Genomic DNA, 21,105 nt, shown 5'->3' on the forward strand with positions numbered 1-21,105 from the left:
CATCTTTCTGGTAGAAGATGAATCCCACGGCGGTAAAATTTCCGGCAGTTTCGAGTCAAAAAAGTCTTAGATGGCAGTTTTCACAGCATCAAGATTCTCAAAGATTTTCAGACTGAAGAAATTGTTCAACGCACGAAATAGGTGATAGTCAGTTGGTGCCAAGTCAGGAAAATAGGGAAGATGGGGTGAAGACAAGTAACTTTTGATAATAGCAGCATGTGGTCTGGCTTTATCATGATGAAGGATAACACCGCGACAATTGATGAGACCTGACCGCTTTGCTATCAAATGTGAATGCTGCCTGTCTAACTGTAGACAGTAGAAGGCAGCAGTGATGGTTTGTTTGACTGGCAGAACCTCCGACTGAATTATTCCTAGCACATCCCACCTCGCACTCAATAACACCTTCTTGGGATGAAGTTCGGCTTTCGAAGTTGATGCAGGAGGATCATAAGGGGGACACACATTCCTACGACGCTTTATGTTACGATACATGACCCACTTCTCATCTCCTGTCACAATTCGTGTCAAGAATGGGTCTGGGTCGTTTTCGTACCGGGAAAGCAAGGAAATGCAAGTGGCGATTCGGTCATCCCGTTGATTTCCTGTCAGGTTATGTGGAACCCAATGATTCAACTTTCTCGTAAAATCCAACTTAACCAACCGTCTCTCGAGCGTTCTCCGGTGTACGTTGAAGGTCTCCGCTAATTCTTGCACGGCTGTATTAGGATTGTTCCTTATTGGCTTGATCAATATCGTCTTCTCTAACGTGTGATGGCCATCACACTCCTAGCCTGATCTTGGCAGCTTCTGTTTCTCCCTAAATTTACGAAACCATCGATGTATGCTTTTGTCTACTGCATCCTCTCCATAAACTTGACAAACATTGCCACATGCTGCGGCTGCCGTACTCTTCTTTATCGAACTGGTGTAACAAGCAGTGTCTTATATGCTCCTTCTCGCTTTCCATGTTACACCTTGTGAGATTTTTTATAAATGATTAACTATGCAAGACACGATGCATTTATATGTGAGGCATCCACACGTTTGATTGACCGAAGATTTTCGTCACTACAGTGTCATTTGTGACGTCAATTCCATTGCAAATTTGCATATTCAAAAACGGGTGGAACTTTTGCACTGACCCAATATGTAGTTGTGCTCCTCCCTTTTTGGTAGCAATGGGCCGTACCAAACCTATATAAATATATATACCCACTCTGTTACTCCTGAGCATAGTTTTTCATTCTTATATGTTGGTAAATTGTGCATTTTTTGCTTTTAAGGTGATTGAATAATGTTTCTCTTATGTTCTGGTTAAGGTTTTTTTTTGGCCTTTAGTTAATCTGCATGCAATAGATGTAGAATCATTAACAATTTAAAAGCTGATTAAGAGCTACTAAGCTGAACAAAGCCGTCACTTGTTTGCATTTGAAACTCCTAGTAGAACAGTGAATTAAGCCAGTTTCTGCTCAAACTTCAGTGCATTTTTGCTGAGTGGGATTAAAAGTAAACTTTCAGTTTTGTGCGTGTAATTTTGCCTTGGTGCGAAAGGAGAACTGAATTGGTTTAAGGAGAAATGTATCTCTAATGAAATTCGAGGAAATAAGTTTAAATGAAATGCAACAAAAAATGTGTATAATTTAATAGAATGTCGTTTCCATATTGAATCTTTCTTCTTAAGTGTCAGCACTTCCACATGCAATTTCTCCACACACATTCCCCCCAAAAAATATTCTTATGTCCGTCCCCTTAACCTGACTACACATTTCTGCCATGTATTTCATAATCACAGTACACTTTCTCTATTCTCATTAATATAAGCACATACTCCTAATTTATAAAATATGTCAAGTGATTATGAAACAGCATTCATTGAATAAACTGTAGAAATGGAAATGGTGTCAAGATCACTTACCTGGCATTTCCGTCTCTGTAGTTGGTGGAACAACTGTGGGGTCTAAAAATATAAACCAACATTAGTATCGTAACAGGTGAAAAATTAATTCATTAGCATAACATGCATTGTGTAGATAAGAAATTTATACACTAACTTTTGCAAAATAAATCACATTTATTACTTGGACTTATAAAATTAAATAAACGCGATAGTCAGTTGGTGCCGGATTTCAGTTAGGAGAAATCTGACTATTTATCTCAACTGAAATCCGACTGTAAAAGGTCAAAGTTCTCCCTACCTTGAAAGTACCTCGTAACTTAACAGTGACCCCAGGAAGACTGCCATGACCCCGCTCCTACTTCAGCGTCGACTATTTTGCCAAGACTGCAGCTATCATTCCTGGATATTTTTATAGTTTAGCATAAGCCATAGAGACCAGTGCCTGAGTAGAAGCTCGTGAGCACTCCAGCGTCACTCAATGACATGTCCTTTCAAGGGAAGGCATCATTTGAATTTTCCTGATACAAGCCAATAAGCATAAACACATTTAAAAAGAAAAGGATCTCAAAGCAAGGGAAGTCAGCATCATGGACATTCTTTCTTCACATAGTTGATATTACTGTGCACCTCTGCTAGTTAACGTCTTCACACAAATCACATTGAATTCCAGGCGCGTTAGTATGCTGAGCACAGCGTCATTCCACAATAACATCGACAACGATATCAAATAATTCATATTAGTATTTAACATGTGCAATGATGAGAGTGAGACCCCCCCGAAGGTCGACTGGGAGCAATCCCCCCGTTCGGGCTGGGTCAGTCTAGAAGACAGACTCGACTCCTGAGAGTTTACAAAGAGACACCATCTGCCCAAGCCCTTGAGAATCATACTGGAAAGAGTGGGCATTGCATTAAATGAGGCATAAAGGTGCACTCAGTAAATTAATCAATATATTTGAGTACAGAAGTACATACTACTGTTAATATACACTTGCATGAGCGTATATTCTGAATAGTTCATTTAGGTTTCATTCTTGTAACTTACTATTGTAAAATTATTATTGTATTTTTGTAAAATTTTTCATTATACCGTATTTAGTGGTATGGGTAAAGTTGAATACATGCAACATCAGTACTTACATTCTGCTTATATACTGTTTTATACTATGTATACCGACTGTGTGTGTAGTTATACTACATACTATTCTTACACTGTGCAATTATGTTCAAATATGCCTGTATTTAGATATTCAATGTAAGTCTTCTACTATCTGTTATAATCTATAATCTATATGAAGCAACCACGTTATGTGATAGGTATGCATAATAGCATAACGGTATAGTAATGTCTGATCATTGTGCATTATTCTTGGGAATAATTCCAAGGACATATCCACAAAGGCACGATGGTATTTTCCTAGAACTTTGGACTCTCCAGTTTTATTTTTACTATGACTATGGACTGATTTAGTGATTAAAACACGAAGGCATATTATTGTCAAAAGTAATTGCCCCCTCGAATAATCGTAGCATTCTTATACAACAGGGTTTCTTAAACTGTGGGTCGCGACCCCCAAGGGAGTCGCGGGACCTGCAGCAGGGGGTCGCCGAAAATTTTAGCAGTTTTGATATTTCTTTAACTTATTATAATAATTTTACAATTACCACATATTTATATACAATGTATCTGAAAATAGGTAAAAATAAGACAATACAGACAAAGAAAAAAAACGAAAAGTTTCGACGCATTCTTTTTATAATATAAACGTTTATTTTCCTTGCTTTGCACATGACGCTGTCATTTCGTCTGTTACTTATTTAAAATTTTCACATTGTTCTATGTCTCAAAATTAGAAATTAAAGTTAATGACCTAAAACTGCAATAGTATATTGTAGTAACAAGTGAAAAAATTGACAGTTTCACTCACTCGTGCCTCGGATTTGCGCACTACTTATGGAGTCCCACAAAATTTTTGTAAATATTATGGGGTCCTGGGGGTCGTGAAAAATCTCAGTGATAAAAGGAGTCGCGGCTGAGAAAGGTTTAAGAAACCCTGTTATACAAGATGACTAAGCAAAAATAACCAACCCTGTCCATTAAACTCTTCAGTGACAACGAATAATGCTACGTCTGTCGGTCCTACCCTCAGATTCTTCCACCGAACAGGCGTCATTCCGCATGGATTTCTAAGACGGAAGCCTGCTCCGTGGCGTCTAGTCATCACAGTGATCAGAAACATCGTTTATTCGGTGGTAGGTTCACGTTGGCAGGGATCATATGGCACTGTCTTGTCTGCCTCTTGGTTTTGGGGACACTATATGGTTAGATTTCGAAGGTTGTCCTTGAAGATTTGGCTCCCTATGGTCAGCACTGGGGGACGGTCTATGTCTAACGTGCGTTCTATATTTTTCCGGTGGATTCGTTGCAGTCCACCATTGCCTTAGCGTTACAAAACCCAGACTTTGTGAAACTGAAATTGTCCCTCCTTAGATCACTTCTAAGAGTTGGTACGATTAACCATGTAAGGCAGGCTCGAGCAAGCCAGGTCGAAGTACTGCAATCCAAGTCATCCGTCATCTATCAGCCGTTGGCTGGTCAGTAATGTTTCTCATATGCCGTTGTGTGTTGTCCGCTCTGGCGGCAATTCCAAGCTAAATATTTGTACACAGATCTATCAGCCGTAAAACGAGTTAGATAATTGGTGTTCAAAGGCTAACAGAGCTTAGAATCTTCGGAGAAGCATGTATTTGGAACCCTGCGACATCCATCTTTCACAGTGTATATAATGGAAAGTATAAATATTCATCTTTTTTCGGAATTATTTGCTGATTCCTAGCAATACCTCAGAGAGTATAAAATTTAAAAAGAAGGGGAAGAAAATTTATGTTTTTTTTTTTTTTTTTTTTTTTTTTTTTTTTTTTTAATTAATAGATTTAACAAAAACTTATTTTTCACCTTAAGAATTTCGCATAAAAAATGCAAAACATTTGCTTGAAGAATATCAAGCTAATTTTCATCAAATGACCTTTCATGAAGATTAGCTAATAAAGTCAAATTTTGTTTTTAATAGGAAAGTATATATTTTCCAGTGAAATGTGTATATCATTAACTTCCTGTTATATAAAATTTTGATAAGGCTGTTGAAATTATTTGAATAAAAAGGAACAATCAAACAGAAGATTGGGAAATCAGAAACCTAAATTTATCCATACAATTAACTTACGTGAAATTATAAGCAAAATGTAGACCAGAAATCGCGCAAATGTATAATAGTCTGATCACCGATCGAGTTGGTCTCCGGCCGCGGTGTCAGCCGTATGGTGTTTAGATGCCAAATAGTCGGAAGAAAAGAAGGTTTGGACAGTGAGATGAGGTCTGATTTACAGAAGATTTCAGCTCACGCATTATTTAGAGCAATCAGGGAAAGATAAAACTGTAACAGCGCTGTATAAACAAAGTTAAATTGTATTATTTTGAGAAATCAGGGAAAGATAAAACTGTAACAGCGTGGTATGAACAAAGTTAAATCGTATCATTTCGAGAAACCAGGGAAAGATAAAACTGTAACAGCGCTGTATGAACAAAGTTAAATTGTATCATTTCGAGAAACCAGGGAAAGATAGGCAATGAGGGAAAGATAAAACAGCAATAGCATTCTTTGAACAAATTGCAGTTAAATTGTGCAAGCTATTGTAGGTGTCCCCCATCCTAAACAGTGTCCCCCGAAAATACCGAGTCAACTACTTCGCAGAAGACGACGCGGAGAAAACAACGCAAAGCGAAAACGTCGTCGTAGAAAACATCAAAGGAAAAACGAAAGCAAGGAGAAAACATCACAGTTATAAAACATCTCGGTATAAATCATCGTCATAAAAAATAAAGCGGTTCAAAAACAGCGCATTTTTAACACCTCATCGCCGAAAATGTAATGGTAAAAAACAAAGCACGTATAAAAAAGGAAATTTATGCATTCAAAAACTGAAAAGGAGTAGCAAAAGTAATGTTAGGTATAGCAATTAATAGAATTTGAATTTATATAGGTAACTAAAACAGCTCATTAATTAATTAATCTCTTTTTATAAAGTTTTATTGGTAATTAATCATGAAAAATATAGCCGAAGAAAGACTAAAAAAAGAAAGTTGAGTAACTACGTGTCATATCTATTAGAATCATTTAATTACTTATAAAATTATCAAATTTTGTTATCTACTATAAGTAGCATCAAATTTCTACTCATTTTTAGTTTCCGAATGCTTAAATTTCCTTCTTAATTTTTCAACAACAATTTATTATTTACTTCAAAATATAAAAGTAAAAATACTCCTTATTCTATCTTGCGCTCACAAATCACTATGCGAATTTGCATTTACAAATTTTAGACCCGCATATCCGAGTTGTTATCGTCATGCGATGATTTGTAGATGCTTTTTTTTCTTTCCATGATTATTTTCGATGATCATATTTTTAAACAGCAGAGATTTTGAATTGCTCTATTGTCGACTACAATATTTTTACTACGATGTTTTCAAAACTTCGAGGATTTCTCCTTGCTTTATTTCCTCCCACGATATTTTGTACGACGTCGTTTTTGCCTTCAGTTGTTTTCTCCTCGACGTTTTCGTCCGCAATGTTTTCGCTCGTAACCCATCTCTAAACATATCGGCAGCTAATAAATAAATAAAAAAACTGAATATATACATTTCAATACTGAACTATGTGCAAAGTTGAATAAGGGCAACAGAGATGAACACCGAGTCTGTTCCCATGTTTTTTAAACTACCTTTGCTATAAAAAATCATCGTGTGCTTCGAATTTTTTTGAACTGCAACTATGCTTTTGAAAGAATAATTTATTCTTCTGTTACTTGACAGTTTCTATTTCATGCAAAATGGCGCTTTTAAAGAAGCAATAGAAAGCTGCTCTGTGTTATTTTCGAAGAAAATTATTCTTATCTAGTTATCGAATAAAGCTATAAAAGCCCTGGTTTTTCATCATCTAAAGCTACTATACGTTATATTGTCATCAAGAAAGGAATGAAACTTCAAACGCTTCAAGTGGAAAACCTGTTTCAAATATATGTCTAAGGAAGGTAGGATCTTTAAAGTTAAAAAAAGAAATATCCGTTAAGTCAAACCACAGTTACAACATCATTAAAATGCTTAGTGTAATTTGCAAACTAAGTATTATGCTGATTTTAATTTTTAAAAAGACGAAAAAAGGTAATGTGTCTGGTCTTTTTCCAAGACATATCACCGAATGCAGAACGCGCTGCAAAATCTCATATGAGAAACATTTATCCGGAAAAAAATGGAAGAATGTTATCACAATAGATGAATCTTGGGTGTATTAAAATGACTGCAATAGAAAGAGATCTATTTATTATCATTAAAGGAGATAAAAAATCATAAAAAATGGTTCAAAGAATCTAAAGAAAGTTTTTCAAAGGGATTTATGACTGTTCCTGGTTTTCCATATAATGGCAAATTTAAAATAAAGATAGTTGAGAAAAATTGTAAGATCAACTCCAAATATTACCAGAAACATATTTTAAACACAATTTTCAGATGTGAGGCACTTCCTCTTTATCCACAGTTCCATCGAATGTAGAACTGCATCATGGAAAGGCAAGCAGCCACACGTCAAAATCCACGTTAATTTTCTGGAAGAAATGGAACATGAAATAGGTATCAAGTCACTCATACCCCTACTAAATCTCCTGGTCTCTCACCCATGGATTTTTGCGCTTCTGGACAGTTAAAAGGAGGATTGTCCAAGCGTCGAAATACAATCCTCCTTGGACTTTGGAAAGCTGTTCAGGTATAATGGGATCGAATACCTCTTACGATACTGTAAAAAAACATAAGTTGTTGAAAATTATGATGTAGAAAAGTAGTGAAGATTAAGGGTAGTGAAGATTCAAAATGCAAAAGTTTTAGGTAAAATATTTCTGTATAATCGTCTAAAAATGTGCGAACAGCCTAAAATTTATAAATTTATAAATTTGTCTAATTCTGTAACTTATATATATTATGTAAGATAAAAAATATGTGAATTAAAATTATAATTTAAACTAACGGTAAAACATTAATTCTCCCTCTCTATTCTAAAAATCGTAATAACTTCTCTGTATTGCGTCATTTCTAGATCATTCTATGGCCTGCGCAGCTCCGATGACGTAATAATTGGGAACTGAAACTACCATTGCAAACCAAAACTTTTCTCTTCGCGTGCTTCCATCTTTCATAACTACGCACTTCAGCTTCTGTCTGTGCTGTGCTTGGACGCAATTACGCTATGCTGCTTCCTATTGCAAAAATATCAATAATGTAAATGTTCTTGAACAGGCACGGTGCCAAATGATCTGTGGCCACATAATGTCAGTTGGAAATAAAAATGGAATTAAAATCGCCTCCTCTGCTACGTTTTATTTACAAAGTCAACACATTAACTTACGACGCAATCAGAATACTTCCTCTTCAATATAGCCCACCAGCGGCCGAGCGGTAAAGTCGCTGAACACTGGTAGTTCGGTCCGAGGTTCGAATCCCGCGAACGGGCTGGCTGCATAGGTGTTTTCGTGGTTTTCCCCATGTGTAACGTGTTTACGAGCCAGTTTCCCTTAGAAAGTCCTCCACGAAGGCATCCCTCTCCTTAGACAGATAGCCCTAGTGTGCTTTGCCATATAAATACACACACACACCTCTTCAATATAGGATAACTATGTATCAACAGTGTATTCCTTGATTTATTATGTCATATATATATATAATTAGTTCACATATTTTGACAAAATTATATTTTGCTATTAGATTAAATCTTTTACATTTTCCCCAAAACCGTTTGACCCATGGAATCAAGTGTAGAGATAGAGAAATGTTTTTTCAAGAGCTAACATAGAAAATTTCCAAACATAACATTCTTTTTTCATTCCAAAATATTAAGAATGTGGCATTCAGAGCTGCTATAAGGAAATTCTGGTGATCCAGGCCAACTGGAATTAAAACTACTATATTTTTCCTCTTTTTTTTTTTTTTTTTTTGTTTATTATCAACAAGTTATTCTTTCAGAAGGTTTGAATTAATACGCTTAATGTTTGTGGTTCGGAAGATTAAACTAACTAATGGGGGGAAGCTTAGTTTTGAGTATAATGCTATAATGATTCGAAATGTCCATTTCTAATTAAAATCTGACAGTTTTGATGAATGGGAATGGTTTTAAGAAAATTAAGTTTATCACCTGACGTATTATTTCTCAATAGTTTTCGAGAAATTATAGTTGAATCAATGGTTATGAAGCTGAAATGATCAATTATGGAGCTTTTACTTATTTCTCTTCTCCTAATATATATATATTCGTACTCTAAATGACGAACTTTACAGTTTACTTTTAGTAGACAAGGGAATCAGGAAAACATCGGGTAAACATTTCCTTTTTAAAAATTGTTTTCAAATTTTTAAAACTTTTTCCGCATACCTGAGCACATTCCATCTTCAACAGTGATATCATCAAGGGCAATAAAGGATCTGGCACCGTTTCCTCTGATGGCAGAGAAATATATTTGTTGAGTTTGGCCTTTAGGGGCTGGAATATTTAATTGTGCTTTTGCCCAGCCTTTGCCTGTAGTCTTGTACAGGTTGAAGAACTGAACTTGTCTGTACGTCACTTCTTTATCGATATTCTCTAATATCATTTGGCCGACAGAAAGTGTAGATTTATCTGAAAAACAAAGGATTAAAAGTTAATAACTAAGTTAAAGAGTTAAAAGTTAAGTAACTGTTAAGATGATTTCGGAATTTCATTAACTGATATATAATTTATTCAATGTAAAGATTAAAAAAATGCATTAAGGAAAAATATGCATTAATGGAAAATTATTAAAATATGCATAAACGAAAAATAAAAATATGCATTAACGAAAATAAAAATATGCATTAACGAAAAATAAAAATATGCATTCACGAAAAATAAACATGAAAAATATACGTTAACGAAAAATAAAAATATGCATTAACGAAAAATAAAAATATACATTAACAAAAATAAAAGTTTTAAATGCGCATTAAAGAAAAATAAAAATTTTAAATATGCATTAACAAAAAGTAAAAATGATCAGGTTATTTTATCTGAGAGAGTATTTTTTTCCTCTGTCTCTCCTAGATGGTATTTTCACATTGAAGATCACTTAAAAAACTTTGTGAATACTTTATGTAGTACCAACCATCCAACTGCCTATAGCGCGAAACTCGTTAAACACTCTGCGTTAAACTTCTTGATTCAACTAATAAAGCTCTCGGGTGCAAAAGTGCACCTCTCATGAAATTCAGCATTATTTCTTTTCTTGCTGATTTAAAGGAATAGGATGATGTAAATTTTAAATTTACAATTTTGTTTGGTATACATTTTTAAAAAAACTCAATTGATTTCGAAGGAGATCAGACACCCTCTCCAATAAAAACTAAAAACACTTTTGCGGAGGTAGGAGACACAATTTCATATTGAAAGCAATGGGTGGAGCAGCGCGAAAACGAAACATATTGCCATCTGCTAAGTAAAATACTAATGAAATGGGAAAATTATAGTAGTAGAATTCTAAAACGTTTAGGAAGATCTGAATTCGGATTGATGTGTTAAGCTAAATCAGTTACATTTTATGAGTACGGAAAACTTTCGAGGAAGTCCACTTCATAAATTGTAAGAGCTCTATGAAGAAATTTAACAGAGCCGACGTCAAAATTGAGATCAAGTGCCTAATTGTGATTAGCTATTGAAGATTTGTGTATTTTCCCCTCTTCCAAAGTAAGTTAGCTTCTTATACTTTGACGCGTTGCCGTCCGCAGGGTATTTTATTGTGCTTGCTGAGATCTGCACTCCTGCAGCCTCGAATCTGGGGGGTTATGATGTATTTTCTTCTTCCTTCCAGCATGCCTTCGTGGTATAACGGTAGCACAGTCGGCGCGTATTCAAGAGGTCCAGGTTCGTGTCCCGGCGAGGGCATTGCACATTTTTCATGTCTCCTGCTCAAAATGGCCTAATGTTTCTAAAGGGTATAATATCCAGAAGCCCGTTTTCTGCTATCCGAAAGAATCCCACAGGGACTGACTCAGGAGAATTCCTGGTAAGTACTGGATAGGATCTGTACTTAGGCAGTCTTAACCATTGGGATATACGATCAATCTTCACAGGACTGAAACCTCCATTCATTCGGGGATGGTTCAAGCTCGGCAGGGACCATACTGGCACTGTCTTGTCTGACCCTTGGCTGTGGTGTCTGCCGCTTGGCTGTGGGGTTAGATATTGTGGCTGTCCTTGAGGGTTTTGTTTCTTTCGGTTCGCTCTGGAAGAGCGACATTTCAGACGGAACTCCATCATTGTCTACACTGTGGCTGCCAGATAGCGTCCGGTAGCAGTTTTGTCGTGGCTTGATGGGAACCGCGGAGGCTGTGCCCGCTAGGATGGATGCTCCGGAGTATGGATGCTGAATCCTGAAAGGCCAAATTGCTAGTCCAGGAGTCCTCTGGTAGTTTACCTGAAAGAACAGCGACTTCAGCCAGTCGAATAATCTGGGTGACGGTCAGTCTTCAACCCTTTGCAACAATCTCCTTACACTCTGTGATGTGTTTGAGAAATAAAATTTAAGAGTGCATCCATAGAATATTGGGTTTCTGGCGGCGTGCTAAATATGGCTTAACGAATCCGTCAGGAGTTATGCGAGCTTCCGTTTCCTGCTAAATATGGAGTCAAGCTATGAGGTGAGCCGTGCAGTACTCTCGCAGAACATGCATATAATTAATAACTCGAAGCAAAACTTTGCCACTCTTTTACTTCGTCCATATAATTCAAACCAAGATGTGTTATAAATTTAGGAAAAATTTTAAATCTGAGAGGACTCCAATGGCGTCTTTTATTCATAAGTGAGAAAATGACGTCTCGTAAGCCTAACAATTTCGTAACCGATAAATGGATGAAATGCTATCAAAACAAATTTAAGAAGGCTATTTTTATTGACGGAATCCCTGTTTTGAGGCAAGATAAAACTGTTTAACAGCTTTATCAATAATCGTTGTGGGGAAATACAAAAGCTGTTTACACATTTTATAGACGATTTTCATTCTAACTACAGCAATATTTCACCTAAAAACTTGTACATTTTAAATGTTCTGTTTGATAACCCTTATTCTTTCTTATCTTTTTACACTATAATTTCAAAGACAATTAAAGACTTTTTAGTATCGGAAGAGGTAATTTATCCAATTGTTCCCGAACACTTTTCCAAAGACTGAGAATGTTGTAGGTCGACGCTTGGACAACCCGCTTTTTGAGAGTCCAAAAGCGCAAAAATGCAGGTATATAGGTCAGGAGATTTAACAGGTATATGAGTGAAGGGTATGGTCTTGATACCTGTTTCTTGTTCCATTTTTTCCCAAGAAATTAACAGTAGATTTTGAGCTGTCGCTGCTTGTGTTGTCTTGATGCATTTCTACTGATTGATCACACTGTGTGCAAATAAAAGGTATTTCATATAGAAAATTGGGTATAAAATATGTTTTTGATGGCACATGGAGTTTATATTTACTTTTTCTCCGCTCTCTTTACTTTTAATTTGCAGTTATATGAAGAAACAGAAACAGTCGTAAATCCCTTTGAAAAACTTACTTTAGATTCTTTGAACCATATTTTAAGATTCTGTTCTCCTTTTTGACGATAATAAATGCATTGTTTTTCATTGGAGTCATTTAGGTATACCCAAGATTCGTCTCTGGTGATAACAGTGTTCTATTTTTGTCCGGATAAATATTTCTCATAGAGAATTCTATAATGCGTTCTGCGTTTTGTGATATGTCGTGGAGAAAGACGATGTACATTACGTTCCTTTCCCTTTTTAAGATTGAAATCAGCATTAATCACTTTGTTTATAGTAGACACTGAGCACGCCACTCTACAGACATTAGGTATTTTTGGAAGCAGGCAAGATGAAAAATGAGCAAATGCCTTCGCCGGGAATCGAACCGAGGACCTCTGGAATACCGACCCAGCATGCAGAACCACTATACCACGAAGTCACGCTAGGAAAGCGGGAGAAGAAGTACCTTATAACATACTGAAGAAAACGTTTAATTATATTAACTAAATAAAAACATTTTTAATTCACCTGCGCCATTTATGTGATAGGCAAATTTGAGGCATCTCTTTCTTTCAGGAGATTCTTCCAGAAGTTCACTGACCAATACGGCGGCTTGATTTTCTTTCAGATTTTGCGACGTCATATCGGCGTAAACGTACATGCCTGAAATAAATAATAAAAATACGATGAATACTTAAAAAATTGTTAGTGGATCTTTCCATTAAAGGCTTAACAGCTGAAAGATGTTATAAATTTGCATCTTTGAAATGCATCATAATGTCGAAATCTACTTTTTTTCGTCTTTCTCCTAAACAGGAGCTTGTTTCCCACAGAAATCCTTCACGAAATCATCCCTTCTTGTAGGTGGATAGCCTCGCATATTTTTTAATAATCTATCAATCTGTCTAAAGCAACTTTTTTAAGGAAAAAGATAGGATTAAATCTTAGTCTTTCCTCCAAGAGAGCAAGAACTTGAAAATATGTCGTAACTTTAGAGAAAACTTAAAACCTAAAACTTCAAAGAAAAGCAAAATAACATAGAAGTAGGTTAATAAAAAATTTAAAAAAAAACTGAAAGCTTTCAGAATTTATATTACGCCCAAGGGGGTGTTTTCTTCGTTTACACGCTCATACACGTTTCGAGAGCATTGGAGCCCTTTGGGCTAAAAATATTTTAAAGCAACATATCCGTATAATTTCAGATTGACAGTCTCTTGCACTCCAGATAAAATTGTTTTATTCCTTAGAGTTTTCTCATTGCTTGTTAGGAAATCTTCGAGTATTTTAATGAAAAAGTCTTTAAGATTTAGAAAATAGGAAACAGATTATTAAAAAATAAATAAAGAAAATAAAATAAAGAAAATCTGAAATGTTTCAGATTTTAAATTACGTCTAAAGGGGCGTCCTTTTTAACATTTCGTGTGTTACATTTATTTATTAAATATCACGTTCTTGGCACTTCATAAAATTCAGTTCAACAGCAATATCGCAAAATAGTTTTTAAATGAGCATATCCTTTAGAATTTCCGATACAGAGTCTCCCGCGTTGGAGATAAAAATGTTTTTTCTGTACAACGTTGCCATTACTCGCTTTGAAATCGTTGAGTTTGTTAATCAAAAATTCGTTAAAGTTTTACAAAACAGGAAATCGATAATAAAACAAATTTCAAATTTTGTCTTCCACATGCCCATATTCGTAGGAGGATTAAGTCACTCAAAATTTGATGGCTGTATGTACCGTTGTTTTATTACAATGCGAGAAATATGCATACATTTATGCAAATTTCTCATTATTTAATTTCTTTATATTATAACACAGGGCGATAATACTTTATGGCAACAGTTTGAAAAGTGAGTGGCCGTTTGTAGTGACTCGACGCAAAATCACGAAACGAAAACAATAGTCTTTCAGGGACAAAGCCCCTTTGGACTAAAATTCTGAAAGCTTTCAGATTTTATAGTATGCACAAAGGAGCGTTTTTGTAAAGTTTTTTTATACGTTTATTTATTAAATATCATGTTCTCCGCACTTAAACCATAAAACTGAATTCAACAGCAATATCACAAAATAATAAAGAGCAGATCTTTAGAATTTCCGATACAAAGTCTCTCGCGCTGGAGATAAAAACACTGCACAGAAGAAAGAAATATTTATCTCGCGCTGGAGATAAATATTTCTTTCTTCTGTGCAGTGTTGCCACTGCTCGCTTTGCAGTCGTTGAGATTCTTAATCAAAAACTCATAAATGCTTTACGGAATAGGAAATAGCCAATAAAACAAATTCCAAATTTGGGCAAATTTGGGCAGAAAAATTTCTTCCAGATCCCCATATTCGGGTGGAGGCGTACGTCATTCAAAATTTGCTGACTCTAGGTACCATTGTTTTATCATACATTTATGCAGATTCTTCATTATGCTTGTTAGGAAATCTTCGAGTATTTTAATGAAAAAAATAATTTCTTTAAATATAATTGTTTCTTTAAATATAATAAAGGGCGATAACATTTGGTGGGAGGAATTTGAAACGTGATTCAAACTTCGACGCAAGTTTTCGACGCAAAATGCCAAAACGAAATTAATAATATGGAAACATTTATACACGTTTTCATATCACATGACAATAAATTTTATTTTACAAGAAATGCACCGTTCAGAAAACGCCCTATGGGCTAAAATGAAATTAATGCGTCTTGAAAATAGCCTTTTTTTTTTTTTTTTTTTTTTTTTTTACTTAATTGAAAAGATACCTTACCAAAATTGTTGATGTTTCTAACATTGTCTAAAACGCTTTCAGGATGTTTTGCGATTTCATACCGGAACTGGAAAGGGATTAAATGTGTTCAGTAACTTAAGAAACCAGTGAGGATCATAATAAATACGGCCCTAGAATGGATTACAGTTATTTTGCGAGGCACTACCCTGCTGTCTCTTACTATGAATAAACTAGCTATTCCCACACACTAAATAATGCTTCTGACGGATATTTCTGGCGTTTGATCAGAAAATTTTCATTCATTTTCTAAATAAGCAGTTAAGATATGCATTTTCTAAAGCAGGCGAATTTTCTGCAGGCCAAAATTCCTTTTCTGTCTATTTACAACGGAGTTTTATTCGAATATTTTTTTTTTACTTTCCAATGGCAAATTGCAAACAGTTACAATGTAACACAGTCCATTAATCTATACAAAGGCCAGATGTGGTGGTCTCTTTATTATGGAGGCACCTAATAGGTGAGCCAACAACGCCTCCTATGAAAGGACGGACAATTACAAACATACCTTCTCCGGGATTCGACCCCAGGTCCTTCAGTATCGTAGTCGGGCCTCCCTAACCGCTATACCGTCTGGGCGGCTTTATTCGAATATTCGAAGATGGATTTAATTTCCCTCTTGCTGAATGAATGGTGGATAAAATTTAAGTTAACTGGAAGACACCTCTTTTAAAGGAGAATACATTTTAGCAATTTACGAGTATTTGTAAATGTCATAGTAGATCACAAGGCGACAGATAAAAGTTTTCTGCTAGCCACCCCTTAACGCCAAAAGTATCACAATTGCAAATTTAAGTTCGCAGAAATATTAACGTCTTGAAGCCGAATTCGAAACTTCACGAAGCCTACATAAGGATACTTTGATACTTTTGTTATTATTCTGACATGCAGCGGAGAATTCCTATCCCTGCTCTTTCCAGATTCCTGAGAGAATCCTGAATTGGGCTTGGTGTTTGGGAAAAACCGTAAATAGTTTTCTTCATATGAGCTTTAGGCTGAGGTGGAAGAAACTTTGAAGCCCTTCCTGCGAGAAAATGCCAAGTCTGGATGGAACTGTAGAAGGGTCTGTGGCCGGGCACTGGTGAGCTGCATACGTGGCTTAAACCAGTGAATCCAGTGTCATGAAGGGCGTGGCTTGGCAACTACTGCACTAATTGCAGAGATACATACACATAGTACAAAATAAATGCATGAAAGATACAAAAATTGCTACGTACACTATTTACATGGTGAATAAATGTTCCCTTAAGATCAGCAATGAAATGGTTGTGAATTTTCAGGCTACTGGGAACCGGAAACTGCCTGGCTGAGCTATGACATTGTAAAGTCTAGTGTGTCAAAAATTACAATAAGGGAAGAATAAGAGCTAATTGCTCCTCAAAATTGCTGGATTTGTCAGAAGTCAAGAAAATGTTCCCTTAAAATGTTCGTAAAATTACAGAGAGTTCATCTAAAACACTTTTGAGGTCAGTTGCGGTGCATTAATTAACGAAAAATAGCGTTAATTAAATCCGGCATCCACAGAAGGCGATCTGCACTCTCATTGGCTGGTCTGACATTTTTGTGGCTTCGCGAGGTTTCATGCATGTTTCTTCTAACTCAAACTAAAGCCGAAAAACTCATAGTTAGATTTTAATACATATTCCTTCTCTCCTGTTTGGCAGAAGCATTCTATAAGCTGAAACTGATATGTATCTCATTTTATAAATAGGAAAGACATTAATTAATAGTTATATATATGGAAAATATAGTTTATATATGGAAAAATTTAAATACTTTTCAGATCATATGACAGTAGGTTCATGTGATAAGAAATTCACCTTTCAGAAAACTTACCATTTTCAACGCTGTTATCTTCTGGAGGACTATCCACTAACTGAGTGTTAACGACGCGTCCTGTGCCTAGTAACCACGCAAAATCAGAGGTTTCATTCTGAGAATAGCTACAATAGTCGTTGTTAAAACTGCAAGATCCTGGTTCATCGCATCCGCTGTTCTTTATCCAAAGGTCATCAATTGCCATCTGATGGTAATCGTTTTGCCCTTTCTGTGCCTTAAATACTATCTGTGGAAAAAAGAAATGAAACATGGCTTTACTTTACTTTACTTAACTCTACTAACACAGCAGATGGTCCGCTTGATGATTGTGGTTATCCGCCTGCTTAAACTCTTCCAATGATTCTAATTTTGTTCGCAACTCCAGTTGATGTGAGCTGTCTGTATAGCAAACAGCAATGAAAGTACAATGTAAGAAGTGAAGTCAAATGTGCGGCTAAGTCTGTTTTGATTGTATTGCTATTAAGGCTGATGACTGGTGACGGAGGGCGGGGACAACTGATGTCTAGCACAGGTAGGTGCTCCAATTCAAGAACATCTACTCCCGCGGACAACAAGAGAGCTGCCCGGCGAGTTTATATCTTTTAAGCACAAGATCTTGCATAGCTATTGTTTTTCATTGGTTGTAATGGCGCTCGTAGCACAAAGTGGCATCCCCGACATTCACATAGAATTATAAAACATAGCATTATAGGTACATAACGCCATAAAACTATACATAACTTACAATATACACATATAGCATGGACTTACAACACATACACACACATAAACAGTTCCAGTTCTGATGTTAAACAGCGAGTAACTTGCAAATTTGCTCGCTTTGTTCCGGCTGTCGTCACATAAGGTGCTACTATGAGCGGAGCGGTGCAGTGACTTGAGCCCAAGGTGGGTCCGGAGGACAAACTAGGAGGTGGAAGGGGCGTGACCAATAATCACGTGTGGTACACATAACATCTTGGATCTTCTGGTATCAGCTAATCAGAGCTATAACCAGTAAATTAATATTATACAAGAGGCCAATAAGGTTTTTCTTAATTAAATGTGTATTAGTTTAAATACACGGTGCCCTAGGGCGAGATCAATACATGAGTAAACTCAGTAATTAAGATTTTGCATTTAAATAGCATATCATGACGCGGAAGGTAGCTGCTACTTCAATGGCGGCAACAGGTGAAATGAGAAAGACACATAAGATGGATCTGGATCGTGAAATTTAAAGTCTGGCCTCTACTTTAAAGAGTATTTTGGCTCTCACCTTATTTTTTGAATTCAATCAAAGGCACACTGTCTTGTGTGCCACGTCCTGGGGACGAAAACACTAAGAAAAACAGATGGCAAGTCAGGAAAATCATTCTTTCGTGATAGTTCAAGCATCTAAACAAAGATGCTGAAATTAGTTCATTCAAGCAATAATGCCTTCGTAAATACATGAGTAGGTGCGGCTGAAGTCTTACACACAGTTAGTAGCTACGTGAGCGTGCATAGAGCAGGAGAAACAAGTACATCGTAAAGTCACGTGAACGAAATATAACGGTAAACATATAAAAAACAATTTAAACAAAAAGTAGTGTTTATGCTGCCTTTTTCATAACGGCACTGTTATTCTATATTGTACTGCTGTTATTTGATTTAATTTTTTAACAGTAGAAAAAATTTCATAAGTTCATTAGTTAGTCATGTTCAGCTGATGTAAGAATTGTCACTGCTGAGAACGTTCAATAGAAAAATTTTCGTTACGAAATGATGACTTAGTTAATACTTTAATTTAGCTTGACTGACATATATCTTCCTCCATCGCGGTTATTATATTGATACTTCTACAGATATCATTAATTGCCACGTATTATTAATAACCACGTATAATTAATGCCACGTGTAATTAATTGTACAGGGTGTCCGTAAAAGAATGTCCGAGTTTCAAATTGTAATAGTATCAGCTGTAATCGTTTGACAGTTGTGGTTGAAGGTGACGAATAAAGAATAACTCCAACAGTTTCAGATAAGCGCATGCGCTTGTACCGCTACATCGGTTTCACAATTGCAGCGTCATCTATTCAAAATGGCGACTTCTAAGCGTAAAGCGTTTTGTGTTCTACAATTTGCTAAGAGTGAGTCGGTAATTGCCGTTCAACGTGCGTTCCGATTAAAGTTTAAATGTGATCCCCCACATGACAGAAATAGCCGCCGATGGTATCGACAGTTCGAAACGACCGGATGTCTTTGTAAAGGTAAAAGCCCGGGAAGACCCAAAGTTTCTGTAGAGAATGTGGAACGTGTCGAAGAATCTTTCCGTCGTAGTCCGCAGAAATCTGTTCGGAAAGCAAGTCATGAACTACAGTTGCCAAAGACGACAGTCTGGACGATTTTTAAAAAAATTTACACTTGCGTCCATACCGATTACAGTTGGTACAGCAGTTAAAGCCAAATGATTGTGCAATACGATTTCGCTTTGCATGTGAAGTTCTTTAACGGCACAATTACTTTGATTTACAATGATGACGACAAGTGATGAGACGACAAGTGTAGGGACCATTTTTTCGCTGAAGCAACAGTAACAGGGGTTTCTTATCTGGATATGCTACAACAATGGCTCTTTCCCCAATTAGTAGAAAGTGAACCTGCAAACTTTATTTGGCAACAAGATGGAGCCCCTCCTCATTGGAGTCTCTTTGTGCGAGACTGGTTAAACGTCGAAGTCCCTGACCGTTGGATTGGGCGTCACGGTCCAGACGACAGAGTTCTGTTACCCTGGCCGCCTCGTTCACCTGACATCACGCCTTGTGATTTCTTCCTTTGGGGCTTCGTAAAAGATCTGGTCTACGTTCCACCCCTACCCCACGATTTACCAACCTTGAAAGGTAGAACTGCACGGGCTGTTGCTTCCATTACTCCGGACTTGCTGCAGACAGTATGGGAAGAATTGCATTTTCGTTTGGATGTGTGCCGTATCACTAAAGGCGCACACATTGAGCACTTTTAGGAAAACCTAGGTTAGTTTTCCTTCAAATTCATGTATGATTTGTTATATTTATCATAAAATAAACTCCTGTAATATGCCATTAAAACTCGGACATTCTTTTACGGACACCCTGTATTATAAATGTTTTTAATGCGGTGTCGTAGTTTGAATTTGTCAATGAGCAGTGGAAGATATAATGTTCTGGGCAGTCTTCAATTTCACAGACGCAAATGTTTGCTTCTGAGATTTTAAATCTATTGAAGTACGCAAGAAATGGACGACAAGTGATGAGACGACAAGTGTAGGGACCATTTTTTCGCTGAAGCAACAGTAACAGGGGTTTCTTATCTGGATATGCTACAACAATGGCTCTTTCCCCAATTAGTAGAAAGTGAACCTGCAAACTTTATTTGGCAACAAGATGGAGCCCCTCCTCATTGGAGTCTCTTTGTGCGAGACTGGTTAAACGTCGAAGTCCCTGACCGTTGGATTGGGCGTCACGGTCCAGACGACAGAGTTCTGTTACCCTGGCCGCCTCGTTCACCTGACATCACGCCTTGTGATTTCTTCCTTTGGGGCTTCGTAAAAGATCTGGTCTACGTTCCACCCCTACCCCACGATTTACCAACCTTGAAAGGTAGAACTGCACGGGCTGTTGCTTCCATTACTCCGGACTTGCTGCAGACAGTATGGGAAGAATTGCATTTTCGTTTGGATGTGTGCCGTATCACTAAAGGCGCACATCACTAAAGGCACTGTTATATATTGTGTTATCTGTGGAATGGCTGTAAGACATTTAATTGAAACTTTCGGTATAAAGTTATACCTTTGTCTTTCTGTTGCACTCTCATTCCATTCATTTTGCCATTTTTGGACTGCTTGTTCTGTAAGCGTATTTTTTTAAGTCTGAAGAAGGAACTGGATAAGTAAGAACAAACGCTCCCTCTATTATCATCTGCTTCTTTGACTAATTTTTCTCTTATTTCATTATCCTGTAGTGTTCCTCCCTTTTAT

At 36.6% G+C, this 21,105-nt stretch overlaps 1 protein-coding gene across 2 annotated transcripts in view; it reads right to left on the minus strand.

Moving 5' to 3' along the window:
- The window catches only part of LOC118194239 (MAM and LDL-receptor class A domain-containing protein 1-like), a 458,361-nt gene that overhangs the window by 330,779 nt on the left and 106,477 nt on the right, over window positions 1-21,105 (minus strand). For both annotated transcript variants that reach the window (XM_085827015.1, XM_085827016.1), the window contains 4 exons: window positions 17,130-17,358; window positions 13,052-13,186; window positions 9,376-9,618; window positions 1,919-1,960 (listed from right to left, as the gene is read on the minus strand). In XM_085827015.1, the coding sequence (XP_085683141.1) occupies window positions 1,919-1,960; window positions 9,376-9,618; window positions 13,052-13,186; window positions 17,130-17,358 (649 nt within the window). The remainder of the gene's footprint in view (window positions 1-1,918; window positions 1,961-9,375; window positions 9,619-13,051; window positions 13,187-17,129; window positions 17,359-21,105) is intronic.

The sequence above is a fragment of the Stegodyphus dumicola genome, chromosome 11, assembly GCF_044657685.1.
Source record: "Stegodyphus dumicola isolate Sdum_Otavi_A_Nest chromosome 11, ASM4465768v1".
NCBI classification, from domain to species: Eukaryota; Metazoa; Arthropoda; class Arachnida; order Araneae; family Eresidae; genus Stegodyphus; species Stegodyphus dumicola.